General features: G+C 41.9%; 1 protein-coding gene across 1 annotated transcript in view; it reads left to right on the top strand.

The window, feature by feature from the left end:
- The window catches only part of EVA1C (eva-1 homolog C (C. elegans)), a 132,219-nt gene extending 116,594 nt beyond the window's left edge, over positions 1-15,625 (top strand). Inside the window, exons 7-8 of the mRNA XM_006886799.1 lie at positions 889-978; positions 15,249-15,625. Coding sequence (XP_006886861.1) covers positions 889-978; positions 15,249-15,625 — 467 coding nt within the window. The remainder of the gene's footprint in view (positions 1-888; positions 979-15,248) is intronic.
- Positions 15,626-17,052: the final 1,427 nt, after the last annotated feature.

The raw sequence follows: 17,052 nt of genomic DNA, 5'->3' as shown, positions 1-17,052 counted from the left end.
AACTTTCTTTAAATGAAAATGAACATTTTTATTTTCTTATTAAATATAGATTGTAATTAATATCCTTGAGTTCCTGATAGAAACTGAAATGATTCAGTAGAATAACTAAGATATGGAGCTTGAGTGTTAAGAATTTTGTTCTGTGTTACTTTTGTTCTGTTATATCTTTGCCCATAACTATAAAATGTGTTTGATGTAGAAAACAAAAAGAAATATAAACCAATTTCCATCCCACAGTTTATAGAGAACTGTTGACAATGTTCTTGTATGTTTTTGTCCACCACTCAGCTCTGCATTTCTTAGTCCCACTTCTTCTAAGAAGGCTCCCACCCCAGACTCATCGGGATCCTGGTTAAGGCTCCCCTACTATGACCCACAAAGCTCCAAGTCTCAGATTCACCAGGCACCTGAAACCCGAGCTACTACCCTCATTTTGTCATCAGTTCCACAAAAGTAAATTAATGTATCATCTATCCATAATTCAGTATTCGTGGTGGGCAGTGCTGGCATTCATTCCATGGTTAAAGTGCAAGATGTTAAGTCCCTCAGCGGCTTGCTGCATGGATGCCATTGCCTTGGGATGGGAAGATAAACAGGTTCCTTTCTGCATTGGAGAATCTGAGTAGCAGCTAGCAATCAGCACAAGAAATTGCAGCCAACTCTTTTTCAGAATATCTAAGTCTCTTTTATCACATAATAGTCTCAAGAACTACTTACTAAATATTGTTCATGGATGACTTTTCCATAATCTGATTCAAGGCCCACTTAGTTGATTTGTACAGCTTTTTATTTGTTATGGCAGTCTTAATCTAGAAGCAGCAGGAGTATCTTAGGAGAGATGTACTGTTAACGGCTGTGATTAATCGCTCTTCCATTTTTATAAAACAGGTATAAACTTTGACCCAAGCGAATCCAGGGTTCTGAGAAAAGATGGAGTGATTGTTAGCAACACTCTGGCAGCATTTGCTTACATTAGAGGTAGGTCGATGAAGCTTCATGGAACAATAATGAATTTGCTAATGTCTAACCACTGCAGTGTTTAATGTTAACAAGCAAACTCAAATAACAAAGAAAAATAACTTTATGTGTGACTTGGCAACTGAGGTCTTCTAAGAATCATAGATCCCTGAATTTAGATAGAATTCCACCAGGCTTCCCAAAAGAGAACCACATAAGGAAGTAAGCAGAAAGAGACACACTGTGTAGCAGTGGTGGGGTACTGGTGGTTCAGTGGTAGAATTCTTGCCTTCCTTTTGGTAGACCTGACTTTGGCCCCTGGCCAACACACTTCTCATACAGCCACCAGATGTCCATCACTGGAGGCTCACATGTTGCTGTGATACTGGATAGGTTTCAGCAGAGCATTCACATTAAGACAGACTAAGAAGAAAGGCTTGGCAATCTGCTTCCAAAGAGTCCAGCAGTGACAATGTTATGGATCCCAACAGTTTAACCCACCACTGACTGTGGGGATGGTCAGGGCTTGGGCATAGGGCCTGGCATCGTCATGAGCAGGAGCTGACTTGACGGCCGCTGGCAGCATGGAGGAGTCTAACTCCATAGAAATGATCCCTTTTGAAAACTAGGAATCCAAAAAATGCATTTACCAGGCTAAAATTTGGGAAGGGCATAGGTTTATTTAATCCTAAACCTGACTAGAAGAAAAATAAGCCAGGAGGTGGCTTAGTCAAACACACCAGGTCGTGCCCCGCGAAGGCAGTCATTTTCTGAGTCATCAGTGTTGCTTCTGCTAGTTACCAAGGTTTCCCTTGTTAATCTCCCCCGTGAGGATCAATCAGACTCGGCCCTCTCTCCACAATTACAGAGCCAAGAGGCTTGCAGGCAGGCTGGCGCTGCTGCAGATCCTCCTCAGGGCCAGGATGGTGCACACTATCTTTCTTCACCACCCTCTCGATTTGCTTTAAGACAGGCCGTAGTTTGGCAGGTCACATCGGCAAGTTTTAGCAACGCAGGACTCAGTTCTGGGAGATTAAAACCCCACAGGCATTTTGTAAAATGCACATTAATATAATATGGAACCATGGTCTTCACAATTACTTGCTATGCATCACAGAGCTTGATCATGTCCAAGAATGATAGAATATTTGGTGCCTTTGAGTTGTGGTGCAGGAGAAGAGTCTTAAACATACCATGGAGTACCAAGAAAACAAATAGATCTGCCTTGGAGAGGGAGAACCCAAGTTTCTCACTGGAGGTTAGGATTTTGAAGCTCCATCTCACATACTTTGGGCATATGACCAGGAGAGACTGATCCTTGGAGAAAGACATCATGCTCAAAAGGGTGAAGGGACAGCACAAGAGGGGAAAACCCCAGACGAGATGGATTGATATAGCAATTGGGGCAATGGGAGTAGGTGTGTCAGAGTCATTGAGACTGGCTCAGGACAGGGGAGGCTTCAGGGCTATTGTACATAGGCTTGTTATGATTCACAGGCAACTTGAAAGCACATAACAACAACAACATAATATATAACAGGAATACTATCTGAGGCTTGTTACTTAAGAAGAAGAATGGATTAGAGAGCTAGGTCAATGCTGGAGATTAAGAAGCCAGTATTGGGGTACCCCACCATCTCCCCAAATGTACACTCCCTTTGTTATTCAGAATGTGGACTGGCTTCCCTCTAGGGCTCTTCTCTTCCCCCTCACCTTCCTTTTGCCCATTTCCTGCTCTTCACTCTTACCCTGATAACTATCAAAGTTAAGAAAATTATGTTGACTCCATGAGGGCATTTCCTCACTGAAAGTATCTGAAAGTAGCTCTGATGCAGCAGGGCCACCAAGCACACGTTGGGGACAGAAGGCGAGAACTCAGAATTGTCCTGGGATGGGGAAGCCAGGGGTCAGCTGAGCTGATGACAAATTTTCTCTTCTGACCATTGACCGTTGACATAATCTATGAGATTGTTTCCCTAACAGTAAGGTACCTTCTTAGAGATATCTGAATTTCCATTTATTTTAGTAATTAGACATACTTAAATATGTCATTAAATCTATATATGGACCTGGAAAGTAGATTGAAAGTAGAGAAATGAGAAGGGAGGAGTGTGTGTGTGCGTGCATGCGTGCATGTGTGTACGTAACTGTGTGTTTGAGATGTTCTTAGGAAGGTAGTTTATGAGCTAGTTGAAGAAAGGCCACTTTCTCTTTGGAAATTGGGCCCCTAAAGTGACATCCTTGTACAACCCTGCCTCAGGGCTTGACATCTCCTAAAGGCATTGTTAAATTTCTGAAAGTTAAAACTATCACGTTGGGGCCTAAGGTAGGTCAAGCCATGGTCCTTTGCAGCCGTGTAAAATGCATACAGAAATATATGCATACAAAAGGTAGACAATGAAAAAAAGAAGACAGACCAAGAATTAATACCACTGAACGGTGATGTTAACAAAGGATATGGAATATACAAAAAAAGAAAACAACCCAAAAATTAGAAAAAAAACCCCAAATAAATCAATCCTAGAAGAAATACAGCCAGAAGGTCCTTCTTGTTGTTATTGTTGTTGTTGTCTGCCATCAATTCACAGCTGACCTTCCAGCAGGTTTTCAGAGGCAGCAAATCGCCTGGGAGGAGATTGCCCATCCTTCTCCCATGGAGCAGCTGGTGGATTCAAACCACATACCTTTAGGATTTCAGTTCAGTAGGCCACCAGAGAGGTGAGATTATTAAGACCTCAGTTCTCATGTTTTGGGCACAGTCATTAGAAAAAGGCCTCATGCAGAAGGTCATCCAGTAGAGGGTCAGCAGGAATGAGGGAAGCCCTCGATGAGATGGGTTGACACAGCCCAGCAACAGTGGGTCCAGGTGCACCAGCACTGACGAGGAGGGCACAGGGCCTGGTTCTCTTCCACTTAAGATGGCACAGAGTCAGAGCTGTCTCAATGGCAACTTAGAACAACAGATTTCACTTAGTGTCATGCTGGCGTCTGGCTTTCTGTATTCGTCTCATATGTGCCTGCAGGCTGGTCTTAGGAGGCTTGATTTCTTGTCACTGTCTCTGCTCCCTTGGGACTGCAGCGAGCGTGTGGTTTTGACAACTGGCAGACTTTGCTGTGGACTTCCGCCAGGCATGAGGTGACCACACACCATGGGGAGAGGAGGCAGAGCAGCAGGGTGGGTGTGCAGCTTCTCCTGACTCAGGGACGTGTCATATAAAAAAGGAAACCTTGAGATGAAAGAACAGTAGGACATCAGACAAGCCTTTATTGAAACAGAAGTCTAAAAACACATTCCAGGACAGAGTTCCGTGTCAGTGAGGACAATTGGAAATCAGTACCACCTTGTCACATAGGTTTAAATTCCCCAAGTTCCCACGGTCTCTGATCTTTGGCTCTCTGACAAAAAGTTCAATTATCATCACCTCCCTAAGTGCTGTCAGACTCCGGGCTCTCACCTGGGGGGCCCTCTGACCCTCGCTGCCGCCTGGTTCCTTTCATAGGAACCAGTGCCCAGGAGGTGGGACAGTGGGGGGGATGCGATTGTGTGAGAATAGTCTCGTTGACTCAATGACTCCTAGTAAGAGTCAGAATTGACTCAGGGCAGCGGGTTTAAGTTTAAGCTGGAACTTGTGTTGGGCACAGAGCCGGGAACTAAGCATTGTACCAGGGCTGAATCAGTACTTACTGACCACCATTCTGAGACACTGTAGATAAAATACTAGTCAAATGAAAAGCCCTTTTTCTCTAGATAGAAAAAATTACAGAGGTTTGACTGACAGGGATGTGAAGGGATGGAGAGGGAACAGAGATTAACGAATGGGTGGGTAAAGGAAAGGGAATGTACAGAAAGGTTTGGACAAGATATTGTAAATGTGGTTGTTAGGTGCTGTTCAGTCAAGCACGATGCATAGCAAAATAGAACATGCCCAGAACAACAGAGCTGAGCCCGCTCATTTCCTGTGCAATCCTTACCATCTCTGACACAGTCAGACCCACATCTGCCATCACTGTGTCAGTTCATTTGGTTAAGGGTCTTCTCTTTTTCTGAACCTCTGTCTTTCCAAGCATGATGTCCCTTTCCGAGGAATAGCCTCTCCTAACATCATGCCCAAAGTGTGTGAGACGAAGCTTCACCATCGTTGCCTCCAAGGAGCATTCTGGCTGCACCTTTTCCAACAGTCCATGAGCTATTCAGTACTCTTCTCCAACACAACAATTGAAAGGCATCAATTCTTATTCCACGAACCTTTAGGGTTTTAGTTTAACTTTTGGCTACTAGGCCACCAGAGAGATGAGGATATTGAGACCTCAGTTCTCATGCTTTGGACGCATCATCAATAAAGACCATTCATTAGAACAAGGCATCATGTTTGGTCTGGTAGAGGGTCAGCAGGAATGAGGGAAGCCCTCGATGAGATGGGTTGACACAGCCCAGCAACAGTGGGTCCAGGCGCACCAGCATTGATGAGGAGGGCACAGGGCCTGGTTCTCTTCCACTTAAGATGGCGCAGAGTCAGAGCTGTCTCGATGGCAACTTACAACAACAGATTCCACTTAGTGTCATGCTGGCGTCTGGCTTTCTGTATTCATCTCACATGTGCCTGGAGGCTGCTAATCCTTTTTCATTGTCCAGCTCTGAGATGCATAGCAAGTGATTGAAAAGATCATAGCCCAAATCAGATACAGCTTCTTAGACATCACTGCTCCTCAGTAACTTGGAGAGGTCCCTGACAGCAACCTTTCTTGTTGCAACACATCTGGTTTCCTGACTGCTGATGCCAAGGGTGTTGATTGTGTTGTAATTCATGTTATAAAATGAAACACCTATAAATGAAAACCAAGGAAAGTTCTTTTTACTTTAGCCTGTGATGAGTAAAGACTAAATTTAGCACAGTAATAACAACCATAGGAAAATATAGACATTCTTTTTAACAATAAGGAGAATAATACCTTCATTTTTCTCTGGATATATAGTAGAAAAAGGGATCACTGATACCCAAGGTGGTAAGATTGACTGAAGAAAACAAATGAAGACCCCTGAATGAGACCCCTGATCAGAGAGGGGAGTCCCACCACGTCACCCACTTTGGACAAGGGACGCAGCTGGAGTAGGAAGATTTGGACCTACTGGCCTCTAAATGCCATCTAACTAACCTCTTGTGATTCTGTGGCTTCACACTAGTCAGTTCCAGTGAAGATTTCTTGTCCCAGTGGGCTTGCCATCCCTGGTCTCTGGATCACAATGTGGTTGGTGCAGACAGAGCTTGGAGAGTGATCATGTGGCGTATGGTATAACTAAGCCCAGAGGTACCCATCTGATGAGTGAGAAGATCTCCTGGTGATAGAATCCACTCACCTCCCAGGAGCAGAGAGGAAGAGGAAGAAAGGGAGACACGCCCAGTCAGTGCCATAGATCCAGTATCTCCTCCTTTCATAAATTCAGAAAACATCTTTATAATGCCTTTTGTACCCCAGGGACTGGGCACTAAAGAGTCACAGAGAACAGGACTGCTTTCTATGAGAGAAAGAGAAAGAGAGAGAGGGAGAGAGGGTTTAATGACAGTTGTTAAATTATGCTGTAAAGGAGATGTTTGTTTACGATGCTGTGAGACTAAATGGCTGTCACACCTGACCTACGTTGCAGGGTGATGGGCTCTAGGCTTAGAGGACCAGATGAAGAGTGACGAGGGCATAGAGAGCGTTCCAAGCAAAAAGAACTGCACGTGCAAAAGCATCCAGCTGTCTGGCACAGCTGAAGAAGCACGGGCCTCATGTAGCGGGAGAGCAGAGATTAAAGGGAGACTGGAGAAGTTGAAATAGTGGCAAGAGCTGGATCAAAGCCAAGTTCATAGTCAGTGATCAGGATTTGATTGTTACCTTATGAGAGAAAGAGAGCCTTTTGGTGGGGGTGGGGGCAGGGAAGTGATATATATGATCCACTGTGTGGTTTTTAAAAGATCATGCTGAGGAGCCCTTGGGTGGTGCAAATGGTGAAGCACTCAAGTACTGGCTAACTGTTGACAGTGCCGATCCACCCAGGTACCTCGGAGGATGGGACTGGGGGATCTGCTTCCAGAAGGTCACAGCTTTGAAAGCTCTCTGGAGCAGTTCTCCTCTGCACAGATGGGGCTGCCATGACTCAGAATTAACTCAACAGCAACTAATGCATTTTTCTGAAGGTGGAAAGAGAAAGGAAGGAATATCTCCATTCTTAACAACCTCATCGACTGGAGGCATGGAGGAACATAAAAAAGATCATAATGGAAGGTGGATTGAAAGGGTCAAGAGCAGGCGTGGGAAGGGTGGAGAACAGTATTCTCCTCTTTGTGCTTCAGGTAAGTAGCTTGTAACAGGCACCTAACAGCAACAACAACAAAGCCTAAATCAAAAGACACATCCCTGGAAGTGAAAATACAAGCTCTCGCCAACAGATGATGCTCATTATATATATGCTGCCAAGGGATAATTTTTAAAAATATATTTAAAAATATACATATGTTTACATGGAAGAGGAAAAACACAAATAGCCCAATGGAGATCTGGGTGACGTGGACCAGAATTTTAAAACAGAAGCAATGCATAAACATGTGAAGAGAGGTGTCAGTATTATGTGATCAAAGCAATGTAAATCAAAATTATATTAAGATACCAATTTATACCCATTTATATGGGAAAAATGGAAAAAACCTATAAACACCAAAAAAGATTAACATTGTCAATAATTTTATCTTGCTTGAATCTACCATCAACACCCTTGGCACCAGCAGTTAAAAGAGGAAAAGATGTGTTGCCCTGGTGAAATCTGCTGTCAGAGACTTTTTTAAAGTGCTAAAGATCAGGGTCACCAGTTTAAAGACCAAGGTGTGCCTGATTCAAGCTATGATCTTCTCAGTTGTTTTCTATGCATCTGAAAATGAATCAGTTACTAAGGACAAGAGAAGAAGAGTTGACGCCTTTGAGTTGTAGTGTTGGAAATGAGTCCTGAATATGCCATGGGCTGCCAAAAGAACAAGTATGTCTTGGAGGAACTGTAATCAGGGTGATCTTTACAGGCAAGGATGGTGAACTTGATCTTAGATACTTCGGGCACATTGTCAGGAGGGACGTCATGCTGGAAAAGGTAGCCTGTCAGAAAAAGAGAGGAAGACCTTCAATGAGATTGATCGATACAGAGACTACAACAGTGGACTGAACATGGCAGAGATTACGAGGGCAGCACAGAGTGGAGAGCAGGGTTCTGATTTGTTTACAGTGTGGTTATGAGTCATAGTCAACTTGAGGGCAGCTACAAACACAAGAAGAGTTAAAATTTTCGATGTACTGAAAAGCCATAATGAAGAGCTATTAAGATTTGAAGAATTGGAGGGAATAATGACTGAAAAATGTAGAGGAAGGGAGAGGAAGAAGATTCAAAGAAAAAGAAGGTATGAGAGAAGATGCTTCGAGCTCCCCTGCACTTGGAGAAGGAGAAGGAGAAAATATCTAACCCTTTGATTAAAGGTTCAGGTCTTAGAGTCCTGATGTGCACTATTGTTTAATTACTTTGTTCCAAATACTGTTGTTTGAGTACCTATTGTTGGAAGATTCCAACTCACCCTGCCCATATGTGACAGAGTAGAACTGCCTTGTAGGGTTTGTTGTTGTGTACCATTGAGTTACAATCGACCCATAGCTGACCCTCCAGCAAGTTTTCAAAGGCCACTATCACACGGGAGGGGATTGCCAGTCCTTCTTCCACTGCACAGCGGACAGATTTGAACCACGTGCCTAACATTCCTAGGGTTTGTTAAGTTGTAATCTTTAAGGTAGTAGATCATCAGATCTTTTCTCCTGTAGAGTTACTGGTGGGTCTAAGCCACTGACCTTTTGGTTAGCAATGAAGTACTTTAACCATTGCACTACCAGAGAGCCATTCTCAAGTACTGGTGTCTCCAAATAAATACCTTATTTCCACTTCTGGAAGTGAAGATAGCCTTTCTCTTTCTCACACAGGGTAAGCCAGCTATAACTCAGGTTAACCACATGTGTGTCAGAGCATCTGTCTGATTTTTAAGAAATCAAGAAGATAAGGAGCTGAACAGAAGATTTCAAAGGCAGCGCAGGAAGACAAAGTATTAAAATAAGATGTGTAAAGAGCTGGAGTCAGAAAATCAAAAAGGATGAACTTGCTTGGCATTTCTTAAGAGGAAGTAATTGAAGAGCAAATTGAAGTCTAAAGTTGCAATACTTAAGGATGCTGCGGGCAGAATATGGAATGACCCAGGAAGCATTGGTTAGGCATTATTTGCTTGACAACAGTTCAGAATAAGAGGTGCATAGAAAAGTAGACTGGGGTGGGGGGGAAACTGTGCAACAATGAATGAAAGGACATCCAAGGTTTCTGTAAACCTTTGTTAAAATTACAATTAAAAAAAGAGATTCATGTTTATTCTCATCCCCAAAAAATATGATAAAAAAAGATGGAAGGAGTATACAGTCACTGTACCAAAAAGAATTAGTTAACCCAGAAGAATTTCATGAAATAATGTATGATCAAGAGGCAATGGTGATGAAAAGAGGAATTTCAAGCTGCTCTGAAGGAAATGACAAAATACAAGGTTTCAGGAGTTGATAGAATTCCAATTGATATATTTCAACAAATAGATGCTGCTACAGACATGCTCACCAGATTGTGCCAAGAAATGTGGAGGACAGTTTCCTGGTAGACTGACTGTCAGAGATCCATATTTATCTCTATCCCAAAAAGGGGTGGGTGACCCAGCAGTGTGGAAATTATCAAACAATATCAGTAATATCTTACACAAGCAATATCCTGCTGAAGATTATAAAAAAAAAAAGGATTGGAACAGTATATTGACAGAAAACTACCAGAAATACAAACTGGGTTTAGAAGGGGCTGTGGAAAGATGGGCTAAATCATGTATACTTAATTGAAACAGATGAGGGAGAGAACTGTTTAAAAGGGATATATGATTAGGTATTATTGTCATGACAGGAGTTCAGAATGAAGGCTGCACAGTGGAGTGGACCTGGGGGGAGGGATTGTATAACAATGGAGGAATTTTTCTTTTACTTTTCAAAGAGAAGAGCAAATTCTTGGGTGGGGGGACAGGGAGAAAAGTGTGCAATAATGAATGAATGGAAACCCTAAAAAAATAAAAAAGAAGAAGAAGGTGATGGAACTAGAGACATGATCTTGGCTGAAAGCAAAGAGTACCAGAGAAATGTCTATCTGTGTTTCATTGACTATGCAAAAGTATTTGACTGTAGATCACAACAAATTGTGGCTAACCTTGAGAAGAATGGGAATCCCAGAACACTTGATTGTGCTCATGTGAAACCTATACTCAGACCAGGAAGCAGTCTTAAGAACAGAGCAAGGAAACACTGCATGGTTCAAAATCAGGAAGGAAGTGCATCAGAGATGTGTCCTGTCTCCATACCTTTTCATTCTATGTGCAGAACAGATCATCTGGGAGGCTGGACTTTATGAGGAGGAATGTGACGTCAGGATTGGAGGAAGACTTATCAACAGCCTATGTTACACAAATGACACAGCCTTGCTTACCGAAACTGAGGAGTACTAGAAGCAGTTGCTGCAAAAGGTCAAGGACTGCCGCCTTCAATATGGATTGAAGCTCAACATCAAGAAGAAAAAGATTCTCACCACTTAGCCAATTGGCAGCATCATGATGGATGGAGGAGAGCCTGAGATGGTTAAAAATTTCAGCTTGTTCAGTTCCACAATCAGTCTTTTTGTTTTGTTTTATTGTTGGGTTGTTTTTTTTTAGTTTCTTGCAATTTTTTTTTGTTTTTAGTTTACACTGGATTACCCACAAAGCCTGTATACATTGCCCCTCACACCAGATACCCCCAACCCCCCATCAACCTGTGCAACTCCATGATTCTCACCCCCCCACCCTACTTCCCTTTCCCCCCTTAGGTACTCATACAAGTTTTACTAGTTATCTTTCTATCTCTACAATAATGGTCTTATACAGTATTTCCCTTATGGGACTGAGTTAGTTCACTTAGCATAATACTCACCAGTCCTTCCTAATTTAGATAGTAATTTATAAAATCATTACTCCTGGTATTCCATCATGTTAACCATAATTTTTTAATCCATTTATTTGTTGTTGTACATTTGGGCTGTTTCTATATTCTTACAATGGTGAATAATACTGCTATGAACATTGGTATACAAGTTTCTGTTTGTGCCTCATTTCTCATTTTCTTGGGGTATATTCCAAATATAGTTAGGTCATATGAAATTTCTACAACCAACACTCTTGACACCAACAGTCAGTAAATCAAAAGACAAATTGTATAAGAGAAGTCTGCTGTCAAGGAACTCTCCAAAGTGCTAAAGAGTAATGATGTCAGTCTAGTGACTAAGGCCATGGTCTTCACAATCACTTGTTCTGCATCAGAGAGCTGGACGATGACTAAGGATAACAGAAGAAGAATTGATGCCTTTGAGTTGTGGTGCTGGAAGAGAGTATTGAACATACCTTAGACCAACAAGAGAACAAATAAATCTGTCTTTGAAATGGTGAAGCCAAATTTTCTTGGAGGCTAGGATTTTGAAGCTCTATCTCAAATACATTGGGCATGTGGCCATGAGGGACCAGTCCTTGGAGAACATCTTGTTTGGAAGGGTTGAGGGACAGCACAGGAGAGGAAGACCCCAGATGAGAAGGATTGAAGCAATGGGTTAGATATGTTGGGAGTCTGTGAGTATGGCTAAGGACAGGGCAGGCTTCAGAGCTAATGTGCATAGGGGGTCACTGTGAGTCACAGGGGACTAGACACGTAACAGCAATACAATAGAGACTCAGACCTTTCTTCTGAGATGCTCCAGGTGAATCAGCTTTTCAGTTAGCAGCAAAACACAGAAGGACTCCTCTCAATGGATATATATCTCTATTTGATCAAGTCTTCAAAATAATTGGACTCTGGGGGGGGGAAATGTATTTGTATCAATAAGATTATAAATAGTACTCATATAATCTGTTACTGCCCTCTCTCACTCTGCCAGCCAAAATTTTGTATTCAGGCTTCTTTCTTTTAAAGACAGCCATGAAAATGTACTAGGATGAGTGATTGCAACAAAGAAAATATGTTTGAGTCCAGTGACTCCACAGATGACTTGAATTGAAATTGAAGGAAGCTGAGAGAAGTTTTACATTTCAAGAAGATAAGGTGTCCCACTTAGTTTTCTCCCATCAGATCATAGAGGTTGGATCCCTTGGCAGTACAAGAAACTTAACAACTCTCAAGGTTTTAAACTCTAGACAGTACTCTAGAGAGGAACAGAGGCAGCAGAGATAAACATCATTATTTTTTAACCATGATAAAATGGGGGAGGCACTGTGCCTGGAGGACCCAGGAGGTGCAGATGTACTAGTATCAAGTTCATGCCCCTCACGGTGCAGGTTCCAGCCCTGGTTCTGCTAACGATGTCAGCAGTGCCCCTTCTGTCCTTCAGCCTTAGCCTGTATCAGAGGTCAGCTCACTATGATCCATGGACCAAATCCAGCTTACTCCTACTTTTATAAATAAAGTTTTATGGGTGTATAGCCATGGCCATTATGCCCATGATTGCTTTTATACTATAAAGATATAGTTGAGTAATTGCCGCAGGGATGACAATATAGATCATCAGTCCTGAAATATCTGACCATTTGCAGAGGTTTGCCGTTTCTGGAATTATTTTACGAAGAAGCAACTGGATGCTGTTTCCTAGAGTGTAGGTGCAAAATCCCCAAGAATACACCACTGTTAAACAAGAATAGCAATAATGGTAATAATCCTTTCTACACAAGATTGTGTTGTTGTTGTTGTTGAGTCAGGTACAACTCATAGCAACCCTATGAACAATCATTTTGAACATTGTCCTTTCTCATGTCATCCTTACAATCTCTGACACATTCCAGCCCATTGCCTCAGTCACTATGGTTGAGAATCTCCCTCTCTTTAGCCAACCGTCCACCTTCCCATACATAATGTCCTTCTCCAAGGAATAACTTCTCCTAACGGCATGTCCAAAGTATGTGAGATGAAGTTTTATCATCTTTACCCCCAAGGAGCAGGCTGGCTGCACATTCTCCAAAACATATCTGTCTGTTCTTTTGGCAATTCATGGGTTCTTCAGCACTCTTCTCTAACACCACAGCTCAAAGGCATCAATTCTTCTGTCATCCTTATTCATTGTCCAGCTCTCAGATGCATAGCAAGTGACTGAAAAGACCATAGCCTGAATTACGTGCACCTTAGTCTTCAAACTGACATCATTACTCCTCAATAGTTTGGAGAGGTCCCTGACTACAGACTTTCCCAGTGCAAAACGCTCCTGATCTCTTGACTGTTGGTACCAAGAGTATTTGTTGTGGATCCAAGTAAAATGAAGTTGTTGACAGTCTGAGTCCTCTCTCTGTCCATCATGATGTTGCCTATCAGTCCAGTGGTGAGGATTTTAGTTTTCTTAACATTGAAATGCAATCCATATTGAACGCAGCAGTGTTTGACCTTCTGCAGCAAATGATTCAAGCCTTCCTCACTTTCAGCAAGCAAGCTTGTGTCATCCACATAATGAAGATTATTGATAAGTCTTTCTTCAATCCTCATGCCACATTTTTTCTTCATAGAGTCTAGTTTCTCGAAAAATTTCCTCAGCATGCAGGTTAAAGTGTATTTCCTAATTTTAAACCACACAGTATTGTCTTGCTCTGTTTGTACCACCGCCTAATGGTCTAGGTAAAGGTTTCTCAAGAACAGGTTTAGAAAAATACGTAGACAGGGAATTATCAGATGTTCAAGCTGGATTTAGAAGAGGCTATGCCAGATGGCTCCTGACTGAAAGCAGAGACTATGTCTAGTTGTGTTTTATTGACTATGCAAAGGCACTTGGCTGTGTGTTTCACACATAACAAATTATGGCTCACATTGAGAGGCATGGGAATCCCAGAACACTATATAGGATTAGATATATGTAAAAAGTAAGACCAATGCACATAATTATATTAATGTTATTTTTATTTCTATTATTATTATATATCCATTCTGCACTTACTGACTTGGTTTAGTTTTTGGTTTTTTCTTGTTGTGTACCATCAGACTGGCACAGGAGGAGATTGCCCTTCCTTCTCCAGCAGAGAATCTGGTGGATTTGAACCACGCACTTGGTTAAGGATTTTTTTTTTATGCAGAAATCCATATAAATCATTATTTAAAAATGAAAAAATGGCTCTATCATTATATAAAGCATTATATTACATAACTTACATCATTATATAGAATTTATAAGCTACTCAGAATCATGGCCCACCCAAGTTAACCAATAACCTCAGCTTTATAGTCAGCATTACTCTTCCCTTATCTTGACTTTCACTGCTACCAGTTGTATGTAGTTGTGGGGGGAAAAATAGATGGTAGATTTCTACTATCATCATAAATGCAAAATGTGGGATAATGAGATAGTTGATAGGTGAAAAGTAAGTGTACAGTTTAACATGCAGAAAAAATGACTAGAACTTTTGTGTGTATTTCTTTTCTAATCTTTAAGAGGGAGCTCTGGTGGCCTAGAGGCAAGAAGCTGCACCGCAATTCCAAAGGCACACAATTCGAGGCCACCAGCTGTTCCGTGGGAGAAGGATGGGCAATCCTTAACTGTTAGAAAATCCGCTAGAGGGACAGCTATGGGTTGTTTCTGACTCTTTGGTATACAACAACACAACAACAATCTTTTAAAAAGGAAAGAAACTAAGCTCTGATGCCACTTGGGATATTAGCACTCACACTTACATATATACTTCATACATAAATTAATCCTCCACAGTCTTCACTAATGATTGCTACTACTTGAATGAACATTTACTGTATCAGGGGGTGTTCTTTCATGAATTAGCTCACTTCATCACAATAACTATGAAGAAAGTTTTGTTATCTCTTGTTTACAGATGAGGAAACTGAGACACAAACAGATTGAGAGATTTGTTGAAAAACATGGAGCCAGTGAGTGGCCAGTTTGAACTCTGGGGATCTGAGTCTCGACTCTCTCTGCTGTAACCTCTCATATACATACATGTATTGGCTTTATATTCTAAAAAAAAAGGTTGGGTTTTTTTAATCGAAAGGACTATGTGACCAGTCAGGTAGCTGATCTCCTACTGTACAGCACTGGCCTTCGTAAGTAGCCCCCTGCCATGGTGGCCATCTGTGCCGGTGGAACTTAGAGCTGGAGAAGGCTCAGCTCCTCACATGTCCTGACTTGTCTTCTCTCCCCACAGCGCACCCCGAGAGAGCCGCCCTGCTGTTTGTGTCCAGCGTCTGCATTGGCCTGGTCCTCACCTTGTGTGCCTTGGTCATCAGAGTGTCCTGCACCAAGGACTTCCGGGAGCTGCAGCTGGGGAGGGAGCACCTGATGGCGGGAGGTGACAAGGTTGAGGAGAACAGCGAGGACGAGGAGGAAGAGGAGGGCTCCTCAGACTCTGATTTTCCAGGAGAGCTCTCAGGGATTTGTAGGACTTCCTATCCTGCCTACAGTTCCATAGAAGCTGCCGAGCTCGCAGAAAGGATTGAGCGCAGAGAGCAGATCATTCAGGAAATTTGGATGAACAGTGGTTTGGACACCTCGCTCCCAAGAAACATGAGCCAGTTCTACTGAAAACCAGATGCATCTGGATGCAGCCACACTTTCTGAAGAGGGAAGGATCCGGAATGCCCCTCCAGTTCTGTACCTTCTATGAAGGAGAATTTGTCGTGTCATCCAAGACAGGTGAAGCCAGAGAGGTATTAAAATGGACATTTCAAACTGTTTACAGCGCATTCCAAAATAAATTAGGAGGGAGGAAGTCTTTGTTTTCTGTATTTATTTACATTTATGTCTATTCATTAACATAACTGGAGTTCTTATTTATTGAGCACATAAAAATGCTAGGTACTGTTCTAGCTGATTTTCAAATATTAAGCCATTTAATTTTCACAACTTCAGGAGAAAGTACTTGTTATTTGCTGTGGGTTTGGAACCAACTCGTAGCTGACCCTTCAGTGTGTTTTTTAGAGACAGTAAATCACATGAAAGGAGATTGCCCAACCTTCTCCCGTGGAGCAGTGGATTTGAACCCTGTGCCTCCAGAATTGCAGCACAACTTCTTACTATTATCCCCATTTTAAATATGAGTAAATGGAAAGTCTCTAATGGGAAATAGACTGATTCTCACTCCAGATGCATTCCAAACAGAAACTCATAAACTACGTGTTCAATGCTGATGAAAGTCAGCAAACTTTTTCAGTAAAGAATCAGGTGGCAAACATTTTAGACTTTTTGGACCACCTGGTCTCTTTCACAGTTATTCAACTCTGTCTCTGTACAGTGGAAACAACCACACAGAACATATAAGCAAATAGAAATGGCTGTGTTCCAATAAAACTATCAACACTGAAGCATGATTTCATTTCACTTTCACATGTCACAATTCATTTTCTTATCCTTCATTTACTCCTTTTTCTTTTCCTCCATTCTCCTTCTTCTGTACTTCTCTCTCCTCTCCTTTTTTATATTCATCATTTCTAAATGTAAATTAAAAGCTATTCTTAGCTCCAGAACTCTGTAAGAACAGCTGACAGGATGCATATGATCCACAAATTATTTGTATGGTCAATAAAACCTAAAATATTTACTGTCTGGTTCTTGACAGAAAAAGGAAAAATTGCCAGCTCCTAGTTTAGAGTTCAAACCAGCAAGCAACTAACCAGTTTACCAGCATCCCCACAGACAAGGATAAAGTGAGGTTAGTTAACAAATACTTAATATAAATGCTTTTTCCATATGAAGCTGATGAGGAGGTGAAACAAAGAAGATTAGGGAGATTGAGCCTCCCAATGGAAGAACTAATGAGAGGGTTCTTGGGGAAACACACCCTTTGAACAAAAGGCGTTTAGTTGTGGAATAGAGTTGTTGTTATTGTGGTTGTTTTTGCTATGTGCCATTGAGTCATTGGTGATTAATAGCGACCCTATGTACAACAGCTCTGAACCCTGCTCTATCCTCAGCCAAACTTATTGTCTCTGACACACCTATCCCCGTTACCC

The sequence above is a fragment of the Elephantulus edwardii genome, unplaced genomic scaffold, assembly GCF_000299155.1.
Source record: "Elephantulus edwardii isolate Elephantulus edwardi_28Jun2011 unplaced genomic scaffold, EleEdw1.0 scaffold00051, whole genome shotgun sequence".
Classification (NCBI taxonomy): Eukaryota; Metazoa; Chordata; class Mammalia; order Macroscelidea; family Macroscelididae; genus Elephantulus; species Elephantulus edwardii.
Note: the sequence above shows the minus strand (reverse complement) of the source record. Positions and strands in the feature narration are given on the sequence as shown.